The sequence below is a fragment of the Girardinichthys multiradiatus genome, chromosome 3, assembly GCF_021462225.1.
Source record: "Girardinichthys multiradiatus isolate DD_20200921_A chromosome 3, DD_fGirMul_XY1, whole genome shotgun sequence".
NCBI lineage: Eukaryota > Metazoa > Chordata > Actinopteri > Cyprinodontiformes > Goodeidae > Girardinichthys > Girardinichthys multiradiatus.
Genome location: NC_061796.1, coordinates 40,498,891 through 40,526,272, shown reverse-complemented (window position 1 = coordinate 40,526,272; position 27,382 = coordinate 40,498,891). Strand labels below are relative to the sequence as shown.

General features: G+C 39.4%; 1 protein-coding gene across 3 annotated transcripts in view; it reads left to right on the top strand.

Annotated features, from left to right (window-relative positions):
• The first annotated feature begins 1,530 nt into the window (after positions 1-1,530).
• LOC124865681 (thrombospondin type-1 domain-containing protein 7A) overlaps positions 1,531-27,382 on the top strand; it is a 305,007-nt gene continuing 279,155 nt past the window's right edge. For 2 of the 3 annotated variants that reach the window (XM_047360998.1, XM_047360996.1), the window contains exon 1: positions 1,531-2,491. In XM_047360998.1, the coding sequence (XP_047216954.1) occupies positions 2,344-2,491 (148 nt within the window). In that variant the 5' untranslated portion in view covers positions 1,531-2,343. The remainder of the gene's footprint in view (positions 2,492-27,382) is intronic. The other variant, XM_047360997.1, reaches the window with a different exon arrangement.

Below are 27,382 nucleotides of genomic sequence, written 5' to 3'. Positions count from 1 at the left end.
AAACTTCTCCATTACCCATTGCTGTGTAAGTCATGGCTGATGTTACTTTTATTTTTCACCAAGTCTTTTTTTAAGTCAATTTCCAGCTTTGCTTAAACTTCAGCTTTTCTCCTAAAAAAAAAACTTTGTGGCTTGTATAAGATGTAAAATTTTACAGTGTTGTCTTTTTGGCTTTATGCTCTCAGCTGTCAGGTAAAAACAAGACAAACGGGGGTGTTTATTTCGTATCCCTTTTCTGTCACTTCAAAAGAAAGTAGCCACCTTCATATCTCTATTACTTTTGTATCTCTTCTGTCCCCTCACTGTGGGTTCACAACATATCATCAAAGACATAGATGAACCATTGAGAAGTTTTTGTGACAGCTGAAGAGTATTTTTTAGAAGGAAAGATAGAAAAAGTAACTGAAGACCATTGGAGCAAAGATGAAAATAAAGGGAGGTTTTATTATGCAAGGATCTCATTTTCAACATAGCTGAGCTGTAATAAAAAAAACAATGTTCTTGCTAGTACTACTTTTTATCTTTAGAATTTCATTAATTCCTTTCTGCATATACTTCTCTGAGTTCAGAAGACAAATCTGCAGATTTGCACATTCATGATAAAAATTTCCCATTGAACCACATCCCTAAGAAACTCTATTGCATTGAGATCTGTGGCTCTGGAGCCATTGGAGTAGGTGGAACTCAGTGCAATGTTGAGGAAACCAGTTTGAGGTGATTTGAGCTTTTGACATGGTGCATTATCCAGCTGGGAGCTGCTATTAGATGATGGGTATAAAGGGATGGACATGGTCCACAACAATAGGCTGTCTTTAAACAATGCCCTGCACTAAGGTTCTCAAGTTGTCAAGACAATGTCCACCACATCATTACCACCAACCTGTATCATTGAAACAATGCATGAAACCTGAGCTTTCGCTGTGAAATCCCAGTAGATTAGCGGTTTCTGACTTACTCCCTTACTTCCCCATTCTGATTCTCTGTTTGACCTTCAGCAATTTGTCTTCTCCAAATCCAGATATCTAAATGCAATAAGCTGTATCTACAAAATTATTTTGTCTTGAACAATCAAACATGTCTACCAAAAAAAAAAAAAGTGGTTGCTAGTTAAGAATGAGCTAAAAGTGAAAACTTTTTATCTTGAGGAATCTTTGTTAAATGTCTGCAGATCAAAGATTAGCGTTTTACCTTGGGACATGTCACGCCTTCTGACCAGTTCTGCTGCAATAATCTAATGAATAAATATCACATTTATGCATTTCCAAATTATGACATGAATTTCATTAAATCCTGGTTTAAAAGTTTTACAATAGAATATATTATAATATTACCGGGTCCTTCTTATCACCTTTTTCCCCAATCATTTCTCTTTTCACACCCTATACTCGTACTAGCACAATAACGCCCACTCCATCTTACTCGTGCTCTCTCCCTTGCTGCTTTCCTGTTTTGCTCCTCCTTGCTTTACCCGAATCCACCCCCCTCCCCCCATCCACATTCCCTCGCTCTGCATTTAGCCCATCTCGTCTCGTTGCCTCTCTGATCCCTGGAGCATTGCTCTGCAGGAGCTCCTCCGACCAGTGCGAGCCCTGCTGGTCTCCAGTCATCCTCTCAAAACTGCACATGGGAAGACGAGTGGTAGCAGAAGAGTGGGAGTATCCATCCTGCATGCAGTGGACAGCAAGGGAAAAGACAGAGGAGATGGAAAAACTAAGAAGTGTGAGCATGTTTGAAGTGCAGAATACAAAAACAATGGGAAATTGAAAAAAGCGATAAAACAAGATGAGAGGGGGAGAAAAAAAATCTGAAAAAAAACTGGAATTGGAAATGTAGGGTGGCACAGGGAATAAGTGAGCGAATGGGAGAGGAAGAGAGAGAGTAAGAGGGAAGGGAGGGAGGCGAACAACACTGCAGACACTCATCCACTGTCACTGCTCCGCAGCCAGAGGACAGCGGCAGTGCCGGCATCAGTGATAGCGGATACGATGGAGGAGGACGGCTGCACCATCCGTCTGCAGTTCAGCCCCCATAACTGACTACTTCCCTCTGGAAACATCCTGTCAAGTTGGGAACAAAACAAGCAAAAAGGGAGGAAACTACCGTCTCTGTCCTTCACAAGATCACAAGTTCTGGAGCTCAACTAACGCAAGACCATCGTTCACACCCTTCACAATAATTTCTCCTGTTGTACACACCCACACTCCTCATCACACCCTCTCCTTCAAACTGAAGCCCGCTGCACTTTTCGTTGCCTTTTGGACTTGTGTGTTTTGGTTGTTTCATTATTGCTGCTTTTGCTGACCTTTCGAGCTGAGTGGATTTACTTTTCTCCTGTGGTGGACCATGGGACAGGGGTGGCAGGGCACAGGAGGGACTCCCAGGAAACGGACACGGGGGAGCTGGTACCTTTTGGTGACACTGCTGCTCTGTGGCTTCTGGAAGGCTCACTCGCAGACAGACGATGGGAAGTCTCTCTACTTCTGGGAAACAGGTACCACTAACCCACTAATTACATGTTGAATTTGAGCTCTGTATTTACATATTGGCTGTTTATGAGAGGGTGGGAGGAATTGGTGTATGCAGGTGCTGCAGATATGGTATGTGAACTCCCACACTACCTGCTCATTATTTTCAGAAAATATATGTTAAGGAATGTAGCAAGAAAAAAACTAGGTTTGTAGGCATTGTTTTCCTGCTTAAATAAATGGCACTGATCAACAATGCTTGTGGATGCCACATAAATGTGTTATGGGAGTTATCAGACTCCATGCAGCTGAACTTCAAGAAATACATGCACATGAAAGATGACCCAGAAAACTGCATTACAGCCGTCTCCTCATGCAGAATAGCATGTGGCATGCAGGGCAAGCTGTGATCCATTTTTGAGTGGATTACACTTATCTCCCAGAGTCTCAGGTGATGCACAGTTATTGAAATGTTGCTGCTGTGTGGTACAGCTTACAGATGACTGATGGGTGCTTCCTCACAGCAGTGCTTTGTGGGGTAGAATTTGGATGTTTTTTGATTGCATTGACGTGACTTTAGCTCTGAATATTAGGTGACTATTTCTGCTCATACTTTTTTTTTTCACCCTGAAGTGGCTGTTTTCATCTGAGAAAGAATAAAATTGACTGAAGTGTCTGAATCCTGTTTTAGGAAAGGAAGGAACCAGGCATGAACTGTTGGTGCTAGTACAGATCCAGCACTGGATGTAGTAAAAATGTACCTCCTTAGTGTCTCAACAGCATTTCCAAAGTCAACAAGGACCTAAATTAAACGTACATTCATAGTATATTGATCCAGAGACTGACAGATGTCTTTCAACTTTTTATCACGAAGGGTACATTTTCTCAATGTTAGCCCGACTACTCCTCTCAAACCCCACATGTCCTCCCATGCCTCGCTAAGCAACATTCCCCAGATGACATATCCCACGTCTCTCCTGCGGTTCTGCATCTTTAAAGAGGATGTAGCTGAGTAAGGAGATTAAAGGAGCAGGGATTTAACAACCCAGGAATGACAGCCCAGGGAACTAACTTGAGTAAGAGGAAGGAAGAGTGAGCTCTGTAGGCACAGAGAGACTGAGAAAGTGGGAGAGAGAGGATACCTTAACCCACATCCACCCTGCTGTTAAGTCATGATTATGCCTCTCTCCCACGCTACACCACCTTTCTGTGCTCCCACACTGGAAAGCTCCTGGCTCTGTACTTTGAAATGTAATCCAGTGTTGGGACTTTGTTCACCTCTTCGCAAATAAAAGGTAGCGCATCGATTCCAGCCCCGGAGTTTTTTTCTCTGTGCCTCTTTTGGTTTGACAATTGCCTGCAGAGTATTAAAATCACATAGTGCAATTTGCTGCTTTGAATCCCAGCGCTTTTCATCAAAATGTAATTATGTTTGTGCAGCATTTGCATACTTCCTTTTCGCCAAGGGAGGCGTGTTTAAGAGGAGGAAGGAAAAAATTTGATGTTTATGCACAATTTTAGAGGGTGCATTGGAGGAAATTCTTGTGGCAAGAAATGCTCTGATGTTTTGCATATTGATGAGTTTAGCTGAAATACTACCCCTGTCTTAAAAACTATAGGGAATTGGGCCCTGCTTCTGCCTTTATTGCTTTCTGTGAAAATATGATGCATCTGTTTTGGAAGGCAAAACAGGTCATCATGCTATTCAAATAAGGCTGATGGAGACGAGAGGCTTGGGCACACGTTGCATGGGATTTTTTCTGAAGGAACAATAAACATGACTGAAAGTAACAATGATGACAATGATGTTAATGGCGCACCACAGTTCTTCCGGGGGCCTTGCTGGGAGTTTCTTGCATTCATATACTCACACCATTTCTCTTCATGTCACTTCCTGACAATCAGGCAGTCTCTGCACCTCCTCCTCTGCTTCTGATTGCATATTGCCATTTCTCTCCTGCTGTCATTTTCTCCAGATAACGAGGAGAATATGATGAAATTTGAAAGAAACTTTTTCTGTTGGCTTTGCTTAGTCTGTCACACCAGGATGCCAATGGATGCACCTAGTTAAGAATATTATATTCATATGTAAAGTTAGATCTCAAGAATTGAGAATGCACCTGAAAAGTTAACTTACCTTTTGAACTCAAATACTGAAGTGAAGTTTAAATACACTCACTGGCCACTTTATTAGGTACAACTTGCTAGTGCCGGGTTGGACCCTCTTTTGCCTTCAGAACTGCCTTAATCCTTCGTGGCATAGATTCAACAAGGTACTGGAAACATTCCTCAGAGTTTGGTCCATATTGACATGATAGCATCACACAGATGCTACAGATTTTTTCGGCTGCACATCCATGATGCGAATCTCCCGTTCCACCACATCCTAAAGGTGCTCTATTGGATTGAGATCTGGTGACTGTGGAGGCCATTTGAGTCCAGTGAACTCATTGTCATGTTTTAAGAAACCTCTCTGAGATGATTCGTGCTTTATGACATGGCACGTTATCCTGCTGAAGGTAACCATAAGAAATTAGGTACACTGTGGTCATAAAGGGATGGACATGGTCACCAACAATACTCAGGTAGGCTGTGTCGTTGACACGATGCTCCGTTGGTACTAAGGGGCCCAAGTGTGCCAAGAAAATATCCCCCACACCATTACACCACCACCACCAGCCTGAACCGTTGGCACAAGGCAGGATGGATCCATGCTTTCATTTTGTTGATGCCAAATTCTGACCCTACCATCCGAATGTCGCAGCAGAAATCGAGACTCATCAGACCAGGCAATGTTTTTCCAATCTTCTATTGTCCAATTTTGGTGATCCTGTGCGAACCACACTTGGTGTGGTCTTCTGCTGCTGTAGCCCATCCACCTCAAGGTTCGAAGTGTTGTGCGTTCAGAGATGCGGTTTTGCATGCCTTGGTTGTAACGAGTGGTTATTTGAGTTACTGTTGTCGTTCTATCAGCTCGAACCAGTTTGGCCATTCTCCTCTGACCTCTGGCATCAACAAGGCATTTGCGTACACAGAATTGCCGCTCACTGGATATTTTCTCTTTTTCGGACCATTCTCTGTAAACCCTAGAGATGGTAGTGAGTGAAAATCCTAGTAGATCAACAGTTTCTGAAAGACTCAGACCAGCCTGTCTGGCACCGACAACCATGCCACGTTCAAAGTCACTTAAATCACCTTTCTTCCCCATTCTGATGCTTGGTTTGAACTGCAGCAGATCGTCTTGAACCATGTCTACATGCCTAAATGCATTGAGTTGCTGCCATGCGATTTGCTGATTGGAAATTTGCATTAACAAGCAGTTGGACAGAATTTATTTATTCAAGAATTAATTTCTGTTAATTTTGATTATTCTCTTGCAGCTGATAAAAACCCAGTTTCTCAGAAATGTAGGATATTCGATTATAAATTATTTTAATAGGGAAATGTTATGGCCATGTTGAGGTCTACACAGTCTTGGGGAGTTGACAGGGTTCCCTTTCACAGTCACTGACACCCTCCAGGGGAAGGGTAAGCCAATGGCTGCTAATGGAGCAGAGTGCAATATCTTGGCATATTGTTGGAAAATTTTGTGGAAGGACTTAAGCATGGTAGACCTAAGGGCACAAGCAACAGTGATAACCACAGCCTCTAACAAAGCCCCTTCACAATATGTTGACTGTAGCTGGAATCAGTCATACGGACATATCTGGCAAACCAACGACTGTCACATTCCTGGTGTTAGCCCACATCTGAACCACAGACAATGTCAGATGTTTCTGAACTGTGCTAAAAAGAAACAGCTGGACTTTTTGATTGAAATCTATTACTCTGTGTGTAATCTACAATATGTTGTGCTTTTTGATCTTAATTACTGAAATGTATTATCTTCTCAGTTCTACTTTAAGTTTCCCCAGTAAATCCACATGCAGCAGGATAGTCCATTATTGTTACATGTTCTATAAATGCTTTATTAGACTCTGTTGGTGGTGGTGTTGAGTTTGCCAGGTTTAAGTTGTCAGGAAGTCCCATCTACCTTAGCACAAAGCAAATGTCAAGAGGTGGTGGCATTGGTGTATTCAATCAAACATGTCCTGTTGTATCTCTGAATCTGTTTTTTTCTCCTTCAGCTCTCAAATGGGGTTTTAAATCTATAATTTAACCATCATAGGTGATGTTTCACCTGGCAGTTTGAGCCCACCTCCTGATCTGATTGCTCTTAATCATTACTCACCCTTGTAGAAAGGAGGCGTGTAATCTTTCTCAGAATCCGGATTATCTGTTTTTCAGATTATGCATGAGTCACCTCCAGCCTTAGAAGGAGCTAGTCCAACTTTGCCTGCCATCTTCTTCCATTAGATCACTTTCAACACGTGCCTTGTTAATTTTAGGTCCATTATGTCACCTGATATGGAAACACTCTTTAACTGTTTAAAGGTCTTACAAATTATTTGTTTTTTTATGTGTATGAAATATATGATCAGTTCTTATTTTAATAAATCCATATGAAAACTATATGGTGACAGATGTTCTCTGTTTCTGTACTTTTGGGTTCACAACCCTTAGATGGATAAAAGCCATGCAGTAGTTTATGCCCTACCTGATTGATTACTTGTTGCTTTTCTCTGCACAGAGCTTGCTCTAAACTCTAATTCCAGAATAGTAAATTTACCAGAATATAATATACTCTGGCTATGAGGAGCGAGACTAAACAACAATGCCATTGAAGGATAAAACGGCATAAACCAAGAAACAAAGTTTTCCTGGATGGTTAGGGAGTTCGGATTTAGTTTTTTTTTTTTTTTTAATGGGCTTTAAAATTGTCTGTAAATCAGCATATTTACATACAAAGAAGGTTTTTCATCCTAAATGCAAAATGTAGATATTTTTTGTACAATTTTGGCCTAATCACAGTTCTGACTGGATTGTTCTTTCAGCACATGGCATGTTTTAGTCTGTGTACTCTAGTATACAGTTTTTTGATTACTGAATTAGTTGACGATTATGTCACTAATTGATTAATCACAATAAACCCGATTAGTTGTTTCAGGCCCTAATATGTAAGCATATTACCATCATTCAATTAATCCTTTAATGCCTCAGATTTGAAATAAACAGAAGTTCAGCCTGGAGAAATATTCAGTTTGACCAAGACCACAGTGAATTTCTACCATTTTTAAAACAACCAAAATCTCCAACATTTCAAATGGCCCTTGCAAACAATATTTCATGTTTAAGAATAATTTTGTTTTCTGAAATGCTTCTGTGCTTTCTGAATTTTCTTCCCTCCAGTTGATTTGTTGGTTTCAGTCAGTCATTGTATGTTTTGTTGGCTTGTTGTATTTTTCTAGTGTGACAGAGCAGTGTGATGGTTAGCACTGTTGCCCTCGCATTGAGTAAGTCCTGTAGGTAGAAACACCTGTTGTTTTCTGCACCACAAACTCGTTGCTGTGTGTCACCACGACTGGCTGATTTCACCTTTAGAGGCTCAAGGATAGGCTGAGCAGGACTGACGAGCCATCGTTTGCTGAATGCATTCCTCCTTCACAGCGGCACTAGCAGTGAAGGATGTCACAGTCGTGGAGGGTTGATAGTAGCTCTCTCACAATCACCTTCTATTACTGCGGCCTCGCTGAAGAGGCCATCCAGGAAATTGAAGGAGAGCAGGTGTGACGGGTTCACAAGTTCAATACAGCGAGGCAAGGTCATTATATGGCAAAATGCCTTGAGCCAAAGCTGTTTGTTATAAACAAACACGCAAAACAAACAGTTTTAAAAGAAAAGCTTGCAAATAAATGGACACAGGTGTAGTATTGATCTTTGCTGGGTGCTTTGGACTAATTAAGAAACTTTTCTTTCTACAGCATATAAATTCAGTTAAAACCAGGTATTTATATTAAGTGCATAAAACATTTTTTCCATTAAATCAAACTAAACTTTCCCTATTTTAGGTCAGTTTAAATTGCCAAACATTATTGCATTTGCTGATGACCAGAACTGAGTAAGATGCATGGAAGTGCATGTAAAAAATTTGAATATCATATTATGACTCATTTTAGACATACATATATATATATTATATATATATATATTATATATATTTTCTTCTGATATATTTTCTGTTTTCATTTAATTTTCCATTGTTGTACAAAGAGATGTTGCCTTAAAATATATCCACAGATGTTTCTATTTAACTAAAATGTTTTGAACTAGACTATAAGAAGCTTACAAAGCCATGAGATGATCTTGGCTTTACCTTAGTGTTTAAAGGCATAGTAATTGGGTATGTAAACCTTTTGTTTATCAATTTCTTCAAATTAATTCTCTCAAAAACCTTTCATTTTTCTGCATTATAAATAATTTTGGTAATCCTAACTGACCTAAAAACAGGAAACGTTTAATCTGCCCTGATGGCAGGGACTAAGGAAACATTTGTTTTTATTTAGACTACAATACAGACCAAAGGTTTGGACACACCTTCTCATTCAAAGAGTTTTCTTTATTTTCATGACTATGAATATTGTAGCTTCACGCTGAAGGCATCAAAACTATGAATTAACACATGTGGAATTATATACTGAACAAAAAAGTGTGAAACAACTGAAAATATGTCTTATATTCTAGGTTCTTCAAAGTAGCCACCTTTTGCTTTGATTACTGCTCCGCACACTCTTAGCATTCTGTTGATGAGCTTCAAGAGGTAGTCACCTGAAATGATTTTCCAACAGTCTTGAAGGAGTTCCCAGAGATGCTTAGCACTTGTTGGCCCTTTTGCCTTCACTCTGTGGTCCAGCTCACCCCAAACCATCTCGATTGGGTTCAGGTCCGGTGACTGTGGAGGCCAGGTCATCTGGCGCAGCACCCCATCACTCTCCTTCTTGGTCAAATAGCCCTTACACAGCCTGGAGGTGTGTTTGGGGTCATTGTCCTGTTGAAAAATGAATGATGGTCCAACTAAACGCAAACCGGATGGAATAGCATGCCGCTGCAAGATGCTGTGTTTGCCATGCTGGTTCAGTATGCCTTCAATTTTGTCTGCTGCTATAACTCTGTGTGGCATTGACCTGTTCTCTAATCTGAGCTGCTGTTAACCTGCGATTTCTGAGGCTGGTGAACTTATCGTCCGCAGCAGAGGTGACTCTTGGTCTTCCTTTCCTGGTTCGGTCCTCATGTGAGCCAGTTTCTTTGTAGCGCTTGATGGTTTTTGCGACTGCACTTGGGGACACTTTCAAAGTTTTCCCAATTGTTCGGACTGACTGACCTTCATTTCTTAAAGTAATGATGGCCACTCATTTTTCTCTACTTAGCTGCTTTTTTCTTGCCATAATACAAATTCTAACAGTTATTTCAGTAGGACTATCAGCTGTGTACTGTATCCACCTCCTGATGGTCCCAACCCCATTTATAAGGCTTGAAATCCCACTTATTAAACCTGACAGGGCACATTTGTGAAGTGAAAACCATCAACAGAATGTCAAGAGTGTGTGTAGCAGTAATCAAAGCAAAAGGTGGCTACTTTGAAGAACCTAGAATATAAGACATATTTTCAGTTGTTTCACACTTTTTTGTTCAGTATATAATTCCACATGTGTTAATTCGTAGTTTTGATGCCTTCATTGTGATGCTACAATATTCATAGTCATGAAAATAAAGAAAACTCTTTGAATGAGAAGGTGTGTCCAAACTTTTGGTCTGTACTGTATGTAAATATGTGGTTTTAGCTGTATAGGATACGGGTTTGGTCCCACTGTCCCCATCCTCTTCTGAACTGGCCTGAACAACAGTAGCAGCAGTATGTACAGTATGTATAAATTAGTGCTTGCTTTCTTTTTGTGCCTTTTTAAAATCCTTTTCCTTAAATAGCTGTGTGCCAATGGCAGCTTACCTGCCTTGTGCCAGACTCTTTCATTGAGCTCACCCAACAGGCAGTGCAGCCGGAGTGTAACTGGCTTCATCCCAAATGAGAATATCCCTCGGAGATTTCCCACCTCATTTTAGTGAGTGCATTGCAACGTGACCTTCTCTGGCCCTAATTAACATTGTGCCTAAGGGCAAACAAGAGTCTGCACTGTAATTGGCTAGATGCTGGTCCATAGAAACAGGCAACAAATATAAGGCTGAACACATAAATTAAGAAACTTTCTTGGGAATTTTCATTAGATTGTCTGCCAGTGGGTTTTTTTATAATCCGGCATGCCTGCTTTGTTTTTTTGTTTTCTCTTTTTTAGTTTAGCTGGAGTAGCAACTGAATCTTATGTGCTTTGGGTGTTTGTGGTTGGAGTGTGCACTATTTTTACATTACTCCCAGAGGAAAGGAATGTCTGTTGCTCGAGCTCTAGATCTCTGCCATTCTGTGTCACTGCAGCAGAAATAACACAGCTGGCCAAGAACATGACGTTGCACTTGGATTTAAAAGCATTCAGATCAAAAAAGTAAGTCAGCTTTGACCCACACTGATTTATTTTGTGGCTTTGGAGATATTACTCTGCTTTTCCTACCACGCCAGACTGTTGGCCTTTTTTTGAAATTGCCCATCCATCCTGCACAGAAAGATGCCAAAGAGATGCCACAGTTTGTTTAATCTAAATGGCAGTGCTTACGATAAGAGCTGGCTATTACTGATAAAGGAGGGATGGCGGGATTAGAGATTACACTTCATCCAAAAACTTTATTTAGACTCGCATAAGAGGATTCCCACTGCCTTACTCCGCAGTATATTTTAGTGGCTGATAACAAATTTTAGACAGCTCTCTAACTCGACTACAGACGGTTTTTTTTTGTTTTTTGTTTTTTTTCAGATGGTCACAGCTCAAGTGAAGTAAGCAGATCAGTGGTAGATTTGTGTTGCATGTAGATGGTTGCTTTCTGATTAAGATCCTTGAACCCATGCTGACACATGTTGCCATAACAAGATTTTTAGCTGAGATTAAAGTACATTGAGTAAGTTTTTTCCTGAGAAAGTGTTCTCAATAAACATCATAAACTTGATCTTTTACACTCTAAGAAACGGTATTTAAAAGAAAAAGAACAGTGTTTACCAACGCCACAGACTCGACCCAGAAAGCATTTATTCTAATTAATTTACATGTAATATTTCCTAACAAGCGGGTTCTTAATATTACCCAGAATGACTGAAGTTTGTACAAAAACAAATTATCTGCCCGTACAGAAGTAACCTAGCACAATTGTGGTCAGGGAGTGGCATTAAGAACAGGCCATGGACTCCCTGAGAGGCCAACCAGGCAGCTTCAGTTGGCTGAGGAAAAATGCCGGTATCATCGAATAGAATAAAGCAGTGACATTTAGCTGAAAGAGCCCCTGCTGCCTTCTCAAACGCTATTCTCATAAAGCTGAGGAGATTGAAGTAAACATCCTCCTGTCTATCCTGCAGCCCGTTCTCTCCTCTTTTATCTCCCACTCTAGCAGTCAGCTGTTTACTCTGTTGCGCCCATTTTCAATTAGATTCTTTTTCTATTTCTTTAAAAGGACACTACACAGTTTGAATTACCCTGTGTATGAACAATGCAATATAAATAAACTTACCATTCCAAGTACTTTACGACAAAAATAAAAGAAGAAGAGGCAGAATTGCATAAAAACACAAAATACATAAAGAAAAACAATACTGGTATTGCACAAGACCTGAGCACATTTTTTAAAGATCTGTAGGTACTGAAAATAAAAGCATTTGGATATTTTTCTGTGTCCTTCTTTTTTCACTTAGATAGGAAACTCCTTAATCTGATAATGTTGCTAAAGTGGTTGACTGATTAGTTCATGGTAATACCTAGGATTGTTCCATTGCTCTGTGGTCTTTAGCTTCTTCTGGTCTAGTTAGGTCTTTAATTCTAAGTTTGCATTTATGGGATAAAAAAAATCAATGACTTCTTTCTTTAATGCATTGAGCTGGTGGAAAGTGAGACCTATCAGTTCATGGATATTTTGGCCAGTTTGACCAAGTTTCTGTAGTGGATAATTGTCAAATGCTGACACAGAAATATAAAGTTGTATGTGATCAGCATAGATAATCTGGGGAATCTTTTTCAATAATAAATAAAAGTCGCCCGAGAATGAAGCCTTGAAGAACCACGTGTCATCGTTATTTACCTGGATTTATAATTTTCAAATGACACAAAGAATTTCCCATCTGGCAAATAAGTTCTGAGCAGGTTTAGTGCAGTGTCATTTTTAAACCTGTAAATAAATAAAATAAATACAAATATCTGCATGTTAACCAACGGGTTGGTTTTCTTCAGTCGTACCCAATGTAAAAAGACATCCAGCATTTAAATTAAAACAATAAATCAACACAATAATAAATTTTTTAAGGTTGGCCAGTTCATGTAACATGGAAAAGCTTCATTTTGATTCTCAAAAAGCCATTTCTTCATAGTTTGCTTTAAGGTAAAATAAAATGGAGATTGTATGTAATCTGGGGTATAGAATTCCACTGATGATCTGTCTTGATGAGATTAATGCAGTCTCTACTAGAAGCTGTTCTTGTTCTGTTCACAGTTCATTGGAAATAAAACCTAACAGAGGATGAGGAGCAAGGTAATCCAGAATATTACAGATTAAGTGAGCATTCCCATTTGTCCAACTGAAATATTTCTTGAAAATATCACAATAACGGGGGGGGGGGTGTATCTAAAATGTTGGATATGGATAGATGGAGTTACTTTTTATGATTCTAAAGGTTTTAATATTGTGGGTTTGTGCTAGTCTGCCTTAACAAGCAATAACTACAGGTCCTTCTCAAAATATTAGCATATTGTGATAAAGTTCATTATTTTCCATAATGTCATGATGAAAATTTTACATTCATATATTTTAGATTCATTGCACACTAACTGAAATATTTCAGGTCTTTTATTGTCTTAATACAGATGATTTTTGCATACAGCTCATGAAAACCCAAAATTCCTATCTCACAAAATTAGCATATTTCATCCGACCAATAAAAGAAAAGTGTTTTTAATACAAAAAACATCAACCTTCAAATAATCATGTACAGTTATGCACTCAATACTTGGTCGGGAATCCTTTTGCAGAAATGACAGCTTCAATGCGGCGTGGCATGGAGGCAATCAGCCTGTGGCACTGCTGAGGTCTTATGGAGGCCCAGGATGCTTCGATAGCGGCCTTTAGCTCATCCAGAGTGTTGGGTCTTGAGTCTCTCAACGTTCTCTTCACAATATCCCACAGATTCTCTATGGGGTTCAGGTCAGGAGAGTTGGCAGGCCAATTGAGCACAGTGATACCATGGTCAGTAAACCATTTACCAGTGGTTTTGGCACTGTGAGCAGGTGCCAGGTTGTGCTGAAAAATGAAATCTTCATCTCCATAAAGCTTTTCAGCAGATGGAAGCATGAAGTGCTCCAAAATCTCCTGACAGCTAGCTGCATTGACCCTGCCCTTGATAAAACACAGTGGACCAACACCAGCAGCTGACACGACACCCCAGACCATCACTGACTGTGGGTACTTGACACTGGACTTCTGGCATTTTGGCATTTCCTTCTCCCCAGTCTTCCTCCAGACTCTGGCACCTTGATTTCCGAATGACATGCAGAATTTGCTTTCATCCGCAAAAAGTACTTTGGACCACTGAGCAACAGTCCAGTGCTGCTTCTCTGTAGCCCAGGTCAGGCGCTTCTGCCGCTGTTTCTGGTTCAAAAGTGGCTTGACCTGGGGAATGCGGCACCTGTAGCCCATTTCCTGCACACGCCTGTGCACGGTGGCTCTGTATGTTTCTACTCCAGACTCAGTCCACTGCTTCCGCAGGTCCCCCAAGGTCTGGAATCGGCCCTTCTCCACAATCTTCCTCAGGGTCCGGTCACCTCTTCTCGTTGTGCAGCGTTTTCTGCCACACTTTTTCCTTCCCACAGACTTCCCACTGAGGTGCCTTGATACAGCACTCTGGGAACAGCCTATTCGTTCAGAAATTTCTTTCTGTGTCTTAGCCTCTTGCTTGAGGGTGTCAATAGTGGCCTTCTGGACAGCAGTCAGGTCGGCAGTCTTACCCATGATTGGGGTTTTGAGTGATGAACCAGGCTGGGAGTTTTAAAGGCCTCAGGAATCTTTTGCAGGTGTTTAGAGTTAACTCGTTGATTCAGATGATTAGGTTCATAGCTCGTTTAGAGACCCTTTTAATGATATGCTAATTTTGTGAGATAGAAATTTTGGGTTTTCATGAGCTGTATGCCAAAATCATCCGTATTAAGACAATAAAAGACCTGAAATATTTCAGTTAGTGTGCAATGAATCTAAAATATATGAATGTTAAACTTTCATCATGACATTATAGAAAATAATGAACTTTATCACAATATGCTAATATTTTGAGAAGGACCTGTAGTGTGAGAGACAATCATTAAGAAAAAGAAGGTATTTGCTCCCAATCTAAACAGTGAAGCTCTGCTAAATCTAAAATTTGAACTTAACCTTGGAACAGACCTATGGTGAGCTCTGAAATTATTTGAAAGTAACCTAAACATTAATTTTGTGAGAGAATTTATCTGTTTAGATCTACATCATGGTTTTTATTGAAGGCCATTATGTTTTTGACACACACAGCTGTAACCTCTTGAGTCAGCATGCGATATCTGCCATATTCTGTCCGCAACTTTTTCTGTGGTTTTTAAAAATAATGATCATTTGCATACACTGAAATACCAAAATAATTAATTAATATACATACTTAAGAGAACTGGAGCCAGTATAAAGCCCTGTGAGACAAAAGTTGGTAAACATTGAACTAGTACATAGCGAACCCCTTGTATAGTCTTTTTTTGAACTATTTCACTTGAGATTTGATATCGTTTTTGTGAGTCCTAGAAGCTCTGGAAAAGCCTCATTGTTCATAAGAGAGAAGATTATTTCCTCATCAGATCATGCCATGACCTTGACACACACAGCGATGATCTGCAGCGTGGCTAAGGATTTGTATCAAATCCAAAGTGCATGAGAATATTACATCAAAGCATTTATCAATTCAGCTTACTGTTATATAACTACATAGCTTCTTTAACTGAAAATCAGATGGAGCTCTGATCCCATGAGAGATATTCTGGTTGTTTTTGGATATAGTGTTCTGCCTCTTCTTCTTTTTATTCATCCATCCATCCATCCAATTTGAAAATGGTAGCAGGGAGTGTGTCCATAGTTGACTATTCTTAATTTTCTGAAGTTGATCTCAAACATAAAGGTTTCTTTAGCAAAAGCAAAATGCTGCTAGTGATCTTAGGCTAGTGTAAATCCTTACTACAGAAAACAGCCTTTGGACTTTTGGAACATGGAAAGACGTATTTTTTTCCATTACATTTATTTTAACCGCTGAGATACGTCAGTCTATATCAATGTGTTTGACCAGTTTAACCAATTACCACCCAGTCATTTTTGTTTGGCTAAAAGGCAAAAACAGAAACTCTAATTTAGCAACGCACAACAATTTGTTCCTATGTTCGGTTCCTTTGTTTGGTTTCCTATCTATTCAGGAAGTTTTACCTGCTGTGCTCCAAAGAGGTTTAATGGTTTTAATGGTCAATACTATTTAATATATGCAGTGCAAGTTAAAGACAGATAAAGATTAAAATAGACAGTGTATGTGTGTGTTCTTGAAACTGCTGCTGAAATTGAGCTGGCCCTCAAGTGTTTCTGCCCAGTAAGTCTTAGCTCTTGGTGCCAGGAAAGAATATAAAAACGCGTTAGAATGCATTGAGCAGAACTGGGAGAGAGAGAGCACTTAAGCACATTTAAGCCACTAACATCATCACTATAACCTGAAATTTGAAATTAAGGAACGGAGGAGCAGGGCAGACGCTAAGAGAGTTGGTGTGAAGGATTTGAGGGCATCAAATATCCATTTAGAGCTGTTCCATTAAAGAGAGCCTGCCACACAGACTTTTCAATAGCAATATCAACATAATAAGCTAGAAATATATAATTGTAGAGGTGAGGAGAGAGTAATAGAGTGGCCGACTAATGACCAGTGGCAAGCTGCCGGATTAAAAGGAGAAAGGCAGATGGCTCCACGCAAAACCAAGTACTGGTCAGGCAGATATAAATATCCTAGTCTGGTCAATCACATGCATCCTCATGCTAACAGGTAACAAACACATGTTATAGAAAATGTGGCCTGTAAAAGGCCTAAGTTTTTCTGATATTTTTTTTAATATTGATTACCCTGTGCTCTTTTTTTTTTGGCAATGCATGTGATTGAATTGAATCAACTATATTTTTTCTGTCTATAAATTAGATTTGTCTTGTAGAGGGCCTTGAGATTACAATTGTTATAAATTAGTGCTACACAACTAACTGATTTGAAAATCAAATTAGTACAATACAATTGCATGCTAAAAATTCTAAATGTCGATTTGTAAAAGTTGCATAAGAAAACCAATGATTAAAGTAAATCTTCACTTCAATACAATGCACCATCCTGAGTAAGCATAAAGTGACAGTGGAGAGGAGCAACTGATTCCTGTCAGTGACTGACACTCTTACATTGTGTTTTCAGCCCTCACTCGCTTGGAAACCTCGACCAAGGAGGTACTAAAAAGGGGCTGCTACCAGGTAACCGTTAGTAATGGCAAGCCCTAACAAATAGGTTCCAGAACCCAGAGATATTTATATATGAGATGAATTCTTGCTGAAGAGATTTCTTTGGTTTTGCATGATCAGCTGGACATGCTTTTTCCTAGTTTCCATTATTGTTTTGAGCAGCAAAACTCACTGCCCCCTGTTGGTGGCACAAATAGGGCAAGTCTGCCTCCAACCATATTATGTTAAAGCACATAATTATTTAGACCTGACAGCAAATATTTCTTGTTAGGCTTACACAGCAGCTTTTGTTTTAAGCACATTTTTGCAGTTCATCTGGAGACCCTAAAATTCTCCCATCTCTTTAAGACCTATTTTCTATAAGGAGCTGCCTTGCAATTATTGACCAATAAGAGCAGATTGTGCCTATTTTCTGCTCAAAGGAGACAAAAATAACCACTATCTGAGCATTAAAAAATATTTCAGGGTGTTATAAACATGTCTACAAAGAGGCATTTCATGTGGTACTGTACCCTTTGGGAAAGAAAACAAATTTTAATGCTACATTTTTTATCTCTGCAGAGTTTAATGAATCAAAAGCTAAATTGCCCAAAGTGATGTTGACTTTCAGTTGTCTGTGTTCAACAATTTAGAAATTGGAAGAAAATACATTTATTTTCTGTCTTTTTTTCTACATGAGGCCTTGAACTAATGCAGCAAAATCCCATACCACCAATTCAAACCAAGGTGCATTGTGGGTAATGAAATCACTCATTACTGCAGAGTACAGCAAAAACACCCTAAGCAGCTACTTTGTCAGAAATGCATGAGCCAAACAGGATGTGCAGACTCTAATGGCAGGCACTATTCTGTGTTAGTAGAAATTTTCAACTTTTACTTTCATGTTACACATTTAAAGAAATTCTAGATGAACTTTTGATTAATTATGTGGACAGACAGACAGGCATTCAGTTTCAAGGAGGTAACGGGGTCATGAAGGTAACCAAGTCATCCATCTGTCTACTTACAACTCCCCAGCTCCTCCTAGGGTATCTATCCCAAGGCATTCCCAGAGAAAGGGGTAATTTACACTATCTGGTCACTTTAATAGGTACACCTAATTAATTGCTTGTTAACACAAATGGTGAATCAGCCAGACTCATGAGAGCAACTTGATGCATTTAAGCATTTTGATGGGATGAAGATTAAACTGAGCATTTTTAAAGGGGGAGGCTTATGTTACGACCCAGTTCTGCCAGGGGTGAAGGAGGGGAAGTAACATAAAGAAAATGGAGATATGGGAAGTCTAATGAATATTGTTTATTTGTAATGGTTTAACGTCACAGACACGTGTGTGAAAGAGAGCACCACTAACATGAGGCAACAAACGTAACAGCCAGTAGCACAAAAGAAAATAGTCAAAACTCACACAAAAGAGCTCAAACCCTATTTAACGAGTCTAAATACTAACAATAACAAGCCAGCCTGCTCTATCCCAAGTCGCCAGAGAAAACAGACAGGTTAAACGGTAATCAATAGCTTTACCACAACCAACAAATACCACCACTAGCATGAGCTTCACAAACACACGAGGCGAGCTGCTCAGATTAAATCACAGCCGCGCTTTGGTGACAGGTGTAGAGAGTTTATATAGGCCGGACTCCGTGATGATTGGCGGCGCATTTGCGGAAGCAGACGATAGACAGTCCACAGGATATCCCGGCGATGTCCAGCAGGAGGAATACTGAGCGTCCAGGAAGATCCGCCTCCACCAGCAACCAGCGAAGAAGAGCATAAAAGGGGGAATCCCACCGGGAGGGAGTCCCGCGCAGCCAAGCTGCCGAAACGAAGGAGCAGGGTTTTCTCCTCTTCAGTGGAGCACTTCAGCAGCCTGTACACAAGATTATAAAAACAAAAACACCCCTACGACCACTGGTTGTAACAGGGAAGAACTGAGATTTAAGTGACTTTGAATGTAGCATGGTTGCTGGGGTCAGATGTGCTGGTTAAGTATTTAGAAACCGCTGATCTACTGGGATTTTCACATACAACCATCTTTCGGGTTTACTGAGAATGGTATGAGAAAGAAAATATTCAGTGAGCAGCTGTTGTGTGAATAAAAATGGCTTGTCTTTGTCGGAGGAGAATGGGAAGACTAGCAACAGTGGCTTAAACTCAATGCAATCAAGGAATGCAAAATACTATCTCTGAACAGACAACACATTGAGCCTTAAATCAGAAGAGCTCAACCAGCCGACGGCCACCATGGGTGCCATTTCTGTCAACAGGGAACTGAGCCTACTATAAACTCAGAATTTTGCGTAAAAAATATGAAAACATCCATGCCCAATTTTATCAACAGATACGGCTGCGAGGGGTGTAATGGTATGGGGTACATGTTCTCAGCACACTTTGGGTTCTTTACTAACAATTGAGCATAATTTCAACATTACAACCTACGTGAGCATTGTTGCTGACAGTGTCAATCTCTTTACAACTGCAGGGTACCCATCATCTGATGACTACTTCTAACAGGGTTATTCACCATATCACAGTGCTGAAATAATCTCAACGTGGTATCTGGAACATAAAGTAACAATGAGTTTCCTCTACTGTATGTCCTCCACAGTCACCAGATCTCAATCCAATAAAGTGTGTGTTGGATGTAGTGGAACAAAGGATTGCAATCATGGATGTGCAGCCAACATATCTGCAGCAAAGTTGCAACGATATCATGTCAATATCAATCAAAATCCCTTAGGAGGGGTATGATTCAGCACCTTGTTCAATCTATGCCATGAAAAACCATGGCAGCTCTGAAGGCAAAGGGGTGTTTGATCTGGCACTGGCTGTATCTAGTGTCTCTTCTTTCTACTCATTCTGGATTATAGAGCTTCTCGTCTCACCCAAGTTGGACACTCAGAAACTCAACGAAACCTCTTTCAGTTACTTGCATCCGGATTCTTCTTTATTTCAACTAAAAATATAGATAAATTAGAGATGCACTAATCAGTTGAGAACTATGATGTTTATACTAAAATCACCACAATATAAAAATAACAATATGAGCTTGTCATGAATGTCAACAGCTTTAGGAATTGAACATTGCTTTTAATTTAAATCAATAACTAAAAGAAAAAAGAGACGTGAAACTGATAATTACCACATATCAGTCCAGCAATTATGTTCATCCTGCTGTTTTTAAGTGGTTGCATAACACTCTTGAACACCATCCAGCTCCTCATCTTTGCATTGATTTGAAGTGCTGTTCATCTGTTCATCCATTAGCTTTGTTTTTTTCCCTCTCACTACCCATAATGCTGTGGGTGTTACACTGTGGGCGTCACTTCACACACTTTGTCTCTGTCCAGAATTTTACCCCCCACCCCCTCCGTTCCCAAACACAGTCACACACATACTGTGAATCCTAGTAACTCCACACTTGCAATCCACAGAGACAATGTTGGCATTTCCTTTTAACACAATGTGCAACCAGGCAGCGTTTAACATGTTTTAGCAGTTAAAGCCCCAGAAAAGTCTTTGCACCTCCACTTATATTTGGCTAGGTACCGCCATGTGGCAGATTGTAGAAGGCTTTTTCAACATTTATTTTTCTATTGTAATCTGTCTGTGTAAGATGGCAACTAAGTCCATCATTAGGAATCCAACAGATAACGCTGTCACTCAGTCTGGTTCACATCCTCCAGATCCCTCTAAAATAATAAAAATCTGGAGGAAAAATGTCTGTCTTCAGTTCTTCTATTTTCATATTGTCATTGATACATGTTTTTAAAAAGCTTCACTAATTAATATGAAGATGTTTTAGTGTTTTAGGAGCTACTAGAACCAAACTGAGCATATGTGAAAAAAGTAATTGCCCCTATACAGGGTGGCACCAAGGGTGGCAGTGTTTGTGTTTGTGCCAAGATTGTGTTCCTCTTTTATATTAGGATGTAAAATTATTAGTAGTTATTAGCACTGCAGCACAGATTACTGCTGCAGAAACTGTGAAACACTTTTTCTTTTCCAGCAGAGGCACAAAAAATATTTTTGGTGTAAACACAATTTTACTGTTTTGTATTTATATACAAAGCCATTGCCAAAGATAATGCTTTAAAAAGAGATATAAAAGCAGAAATAAGATATAAATGAGATAAAAATAATTGTTAAACAAGATAAAATGTATAAATTGGGTGAGGTAAAAATACTAAACAATTTCTATTTACAAATGGCAGAGAAATGGATAACTAAATTATCCGAATTCATCAGATTTTAATTAAACACAGGATCTATTAAAGGATATGGCTTTAGATTATCAGCATCTTATTAAAATTCTAGCTATATATATGTCTGTTTTCTGGTATTTTCTGAGTTACAGACAAGAGTTCAAAATAAGCCACTTCTGCTTATCTCTAGATCTCTCAACGGTTTCAGACCAAGATAATTCCCAGTCAATCTCTGGCTATAGGACCTCTCTTGGTCCCTCAAGTCATCAGGAGTCTGAAGGGTACATTTTGTTGTTATGACTCAAAACTAAACCTCTTGAGAGCTGAGACTCTCCTCAACTGAAGGAAAAATAAAAAAAAGGATAATATGCGGAGTTGGCATCCACTCTTCACTGCAGAGTTCATTAAATGCATCACAAATGTTAACTTTTTACGAGAGGCAGATAGGGAGCACTATACACCAGACAGTTAAACCATGTTGCCATGTCTGAGAATATAAAGCAGGACAGTTTTATCCTGTGTCATATTTGAGGGTTTGGGGACTGTTTATCTTGTTTCACCGGTATTTGTGTCTGTCATGATGGTGGCTGCAAGATATTCCGTGCTAAATTATTTTGCACTGATGTGTAACTCTATAGAGCTGGGTTGTGTGAATTTGTTTATACAGTTGTATTCAAAATAATCAGACATCCTTAACTATTGTGAATCATCTTTGAAGTAGAAATTTATAAAAGTAATGGCAAATTATTTACATTTAGTAGAATTTATATTGTTGTATTGTTGAGTAGTATTTGTAGAAGATTATAGGACAGCCAACAAACCCACAATCATGGCATGCATGCTGCTGAGTGTTTAGTTGAATTATAAATTTAAATGGATGTGGTCTAAATAAAATCAGTGTAAAGTTCAACCATTGAGGTATTTCATTCTGTTAAACAGATTTGAAACAGGTGGCCCTCAACTTAGGTCAAAGGCAGTACATTTTGTAAATGCTGGTTATGTAGCATTTATCCATAAAATATTGGATCGTTTCAGATTTGTTTTCAGGAGGACAGCATACTTTGATTAAAAACACTGACTGGAGTGGGGAAAAAAGTATGAAGAAATGTAATAAATGATGGAGTGATTTAATGAAATGATTTCAAATGCTTTAAAATGGAAAGCAAACAAAGAATTATGAGGAATAAAAATGAAAACTACCATACAAATGGATAAAAAATTTGTCCAAAGGACAAAGACTCAGCTCCAGGGTTACCAAAGAAGACCTATATTTGTATACTGTAACAATTACAAAACTCTTATTTAAAGTCAAGCTTTCAGCAAGGAACTCCCTCAAAGTATCATTGTGATGGGCTAGAGAGATTTCAATTTGCCACAGAAAACAGTTATTTTTAGTTCCAGAGGCCACAGACAGTTTGTCAGATCACCCCAAAACACCAAATTCAAGCCACAGCAGTCTGAAGCAAGGTGGCTCAGACATCATGCTAAAGGGGCATTTCTCATACTATGATGACAGACCTATTTATCACAAACGGGGATCATAAATCAGTTTGAATAAATCGCATGATGAAGAAATGCCCTTGAAATGGGTGTTTCAACATGACAACCCAAAAACACCAGCCAGCAAGCACAGTCTTCCAGATAAACAACATTAAATAGAAATTTTTATAGAGAACTTATAGCAACCAGACTGATACCTCGACTGAAATTTAACAGCAAACCTGTGGGCTGACATCAGGGATGCCATTTCTGACCAGAACCATAACATGTAGAGGAATTGTGGACTGTAGTCCAATCGTCCTGAGCTGGAAGATGCTCATTAGTCCCAGACGTTTATTAACTATAACCGTTGTTTTCCGAGACACTGGTTATACAGCAAAAATATTAGTTCAATCATTTACAGAAAAGCTAAATCTTCAAAAATGTTTATACATTAATAAATTAGATTTTTTAAAGAAAAATGTCGATTCTGCTACCAATGAACAGCCTTGTGTTCAGTGTTTCCTCAATTTCTATAGATTGATATCAAACTTGATAACATTTTTCCTCGTGTTTTTCCTTTGGAGTAGAATGTGTTGGGACCCAGCCATGAATTTCAACATTAAACTCCGGTACAAACTCTTCTGGAACTTTTCAAAATAAACTGCATTAACCTTCTTCCGGCACAGCCAGGAAACGGGATAACTGCGGACTTCCTGTGACGCCACTGCCCAAATAAAAGCACAGCTGTTGCTACATCCGCCCTCTTCCACAAGGCCTTTGAAAGGGAATGGGGCCCTGTTCCAATACCCATACTACACCCTACGCCCCTCTATGAAGTATTTACTTTGTACAAGTGCATGTAAGGGTTGAAGTGCGCAGGTTACAAGCGTGCAAAATTGGAGAATTGGGACAGTAGGGGTTACGTCATTGACTTGCACCTCTGGAGATAGCTACAGTAACTACAACATCAAAAAGGACAGGAACCGTCTTGCTGCTAAAAAAACTATTTAAAACTGTAACAAGCAATTGTTTTGAGGAGAAGAAAGTGCAGGGAGCGAAGGAGGTTTATACACCAGACTCTCGCTGCGCCAGTGTTTGTTTGAAAGGTAACTTCGGTGTTCTGGCCTAATGACTGCCGAGACTCACTCTGAACCCAGTGGTTGTGATTGGTTTTTGCTCAGAACATCATCTGCAGCAGTGAATTGTGGGTAATATACTTCGGTGAAGTCCGCTTAGATGCGGGCTTCGCCAAAGGGCGGATGTGGGTCACAAATGGGGCGTGGCTAAGGACAACTCTGGAGAATTGGGACACACTACGCACTTGAACCCATCAACGGGAACGCGCAATTCAGGGACACAAGGGTGGAAGTGCGGGTATTGGGACAGGGCCCGGATAGGGGAGACAAGCGCGCTGATGTCTCTTTGCTGGCAAAAAGACATAACTCTTCAACTGGATCCAAGAGTGTCATAAGATCACGCGATCATACGCACAAGTTAAGTATGAGTGAATAACTGTTTGTGTACCCAGTATTCATTCGTAAAAACGGGAATTAAGGTACACGCCTGGCTTGACTTTCTCTCTGAGGCCTGCAGAAGCAAACTGTCCCAGGGAAGTTCCCTACAGAGAAGTGGTCTCTATGAAGCCGAGCGGAGCGGTCTCCCAGTCTGGAAGGAAGACAGCAGAGACCCCATCACCATGGTAACGGTAATGTGCAGTGTGGTTAGCGTACAGAACGGGCCGTCTTTCATCCACAGCCACGGAGGTTAGCTAGGAGCTAACCGTTTGTTCACAGACTGGCCGACAGAACAGCCGTGACTCCCCACAGCTAAGGAGGTTAGCTGTAGCTAACCGTTTAAAGACTGTGGATGTTTCTTCAAAGTTCTCCTCCCTGGACAATGTTCCTCACCACAGGTCATGAGGTTAAGTGTTTGGGCAGAAAAACATAGAAGTGATTTAGATTGAAATGATCTAAATGTTTTTCATTTTATGAAGTTTGGTTTTGTTTGTGTTTTTAAAGTTAAGACAAACTTTATTAAAGGGTGATTTTAAACAGAAGATTGATCATAACGCGCCGTCCACGCTTATGCATTTCAACCCTTTTATTAACGGTATTTTTTTAAGTTGTGTGTTTGAATCTGGTGCTAAGCTAGCAGCTTCTTTGTTAGCTTAACTGCTAACAGCTAATGACATGTGCTTGCTGCTAAATAATATTTACCCAGAAAGGTTTAGTTTTCAATCCAGTAAATAATGTGTCCCTAACATCATTTTACTAAATTTGATAACTAAGTAAACACCATTAAGCCCATTTCTCCAGAAAGATTTGGCTTTTTTCCAAAATATTTCCTTAATAATATTTTTCAAATATTATTTTAATAGAAAAAGGCAGCTAATGAGACACTGTTGAGAATTAGTCATCCAGAAGGTCGGTTTTATTCAGCAGATCATTATTTAAAACATTATTTTATTAAAATAATATTTTATCTGATCTTGCATTGTGAATGGTTGTCTAAAGGTTTGCTGATTTGCCTAAGTTGGTTCCAAGACTAACTTAACTTCATTTCCAGATTCTTCAAGATAATCCTTGGTTCTCAAACATAAACATTGCATGGCAATGTTGCATCACTCTTTTGGTCATGATTTTCAACCATCTCTTTAATCAACTTATTTATATTGTACATAGTCCATTAGTCTTCGTTATTCTCTAATTCTGCTTGGTAGTTTAGTTGGATTGTTTTAGCATAGTCAAGAGTTTGTTGATTGACACATGTTTGACTTTAAGTTGACTTATTTTTGTTAATAAATTCTTGTATTTTAAGAAATTGTGTGAATTCATTCCATGTGTGTGCAGAGTTTATGCTGTTCAATAATGTCAGAGCTCGTCTCACACCTTTCTATTTTGTCCTAATACCATCGCCTTACTGGGCTGGTATTCACAGGACAACCCTTGACAGACCGAAATAGTATTTGATAGAATATTAAAATATTAATATTAAATATTAAATAATATTCTCAGATTCATAATCCCAACAAATGTGTAGTGTGTATGGTGTCGTTTTTAAACATAACTATATATGCTTTAAAAGAATCATGCACTTCATACTTTATAGAGTCTTTTAGGGCATGAATTAGTCATTGTGAGCCTTCCCTTGGTCCAGACAGGACTGATGAGTAGTGTTCACGTTTGTGAAGTATTTGAATATGAGGTCTTTGATAATGCCTGTAATCTCTGTGTGCCGTTTGCACTCATAATGTAAAGGTTGCAATCAAATTAAGAATCCAGGGATAAAATATGCAAATTAGATTGGCATTGCAAAAAAACAACAAAAAAGCAAGCTTGACTCAATAATAGTAGCACACAATTAGATCCAAACCAAGCAGTACACCACAGCCCAACATGCAGATGAGATCTAATGTAGTACAGAAGTGCCCTTTTGTGCTGTCACAGTGTACTCCCCTAAGAAGAGGACCCATTAATGAACAAGCAGCCGTGACAACCTTGTGTACTGTAATTCATCATGGCACTTGTGTGACCTCTCTTCTTACTGTCGCTGGCTGATCATGCCGTGCCCTTATTCATCCTGCACAAACAAAATTTGCAAGATAACCATATGTTCACAACCTTTTCAAAATGCCATCTTAGCTTGTGTCAATCCATCAGCATTAGCTAAAATTACATCTTAGGGAATATGGAGCAAACAACGCTTCTGTTCTCATCCAACTAGATCAGTCACTGTAGTTTTGACGTCGCTACATGTCTGAAGAGACTTAAATGATTCATTGTGGCACGTCTGCATGTCAACCACTGAACATACTGTAAGTACACTGGATGTCTCTTGGAACCTCATCACAGTATCTTCTATAATTAGTCCTTAATTTCTCCGCTCAGCTCTCATATCAGCTTTTTTCCCTTATTTATAACAGGAATGTTGCTTTGGCATTCCCTTAAAAAGCTTAAATAAACTTATTTGGGAGTTATCTTGCAATAAAGAATGGATCCATCTTAAAATGTAATATAAATATGGTGCTGCTCCTTGTGCTGGTAGAATATTAAAAATGAACTCTATAGTAAATTAATACAAGCTGCAACAGAAACAAAATCTACTCATTTTTTAGAGAAAGATGCTAATTAAATTTTTTTACAAGGGCAGGACAGAAATAAGGATGCCACAGCTGGAAAATCTTTCTTGTTCTTCCTGGTTAAGTGCAAGTTACAGTTAGGAAAACAGCCTAACCCCTACAGGAAGTGAGTAAAGCTAGAGAAGTTATGACCACATTTGTTCTTGTTGTTCATATTCAAGCTAGCACTGGCGCTGCAGCACAGTTAGGTGCTGAAGAATCGTCTATGATCTTTGCGGCAGCTTTAATAATAAAAAATAAATATTAATTTATTTGGTTGTTTTTGATATTGGTGTTGCCCAGTCCCCATAGCCCACAGTCTGTTCAACACATCCCCCGAGAACCATACACCACAGGAACCCACTATTGCCCCTTTTCCACTGGCTCGATATGGCCCTACTCGACTCTACTCATCTCACTTTGCAAGCCTTTCCATTACAGTTTTTTTTGTACCGGTACCTACCATTTTGGTCCCTGCTCCTGAGTAGGTCCAATCAGGGCTGAGGTTGGAACCAAATGTGATGTGAACAGATTTTTGTCTGGAAAACACACTT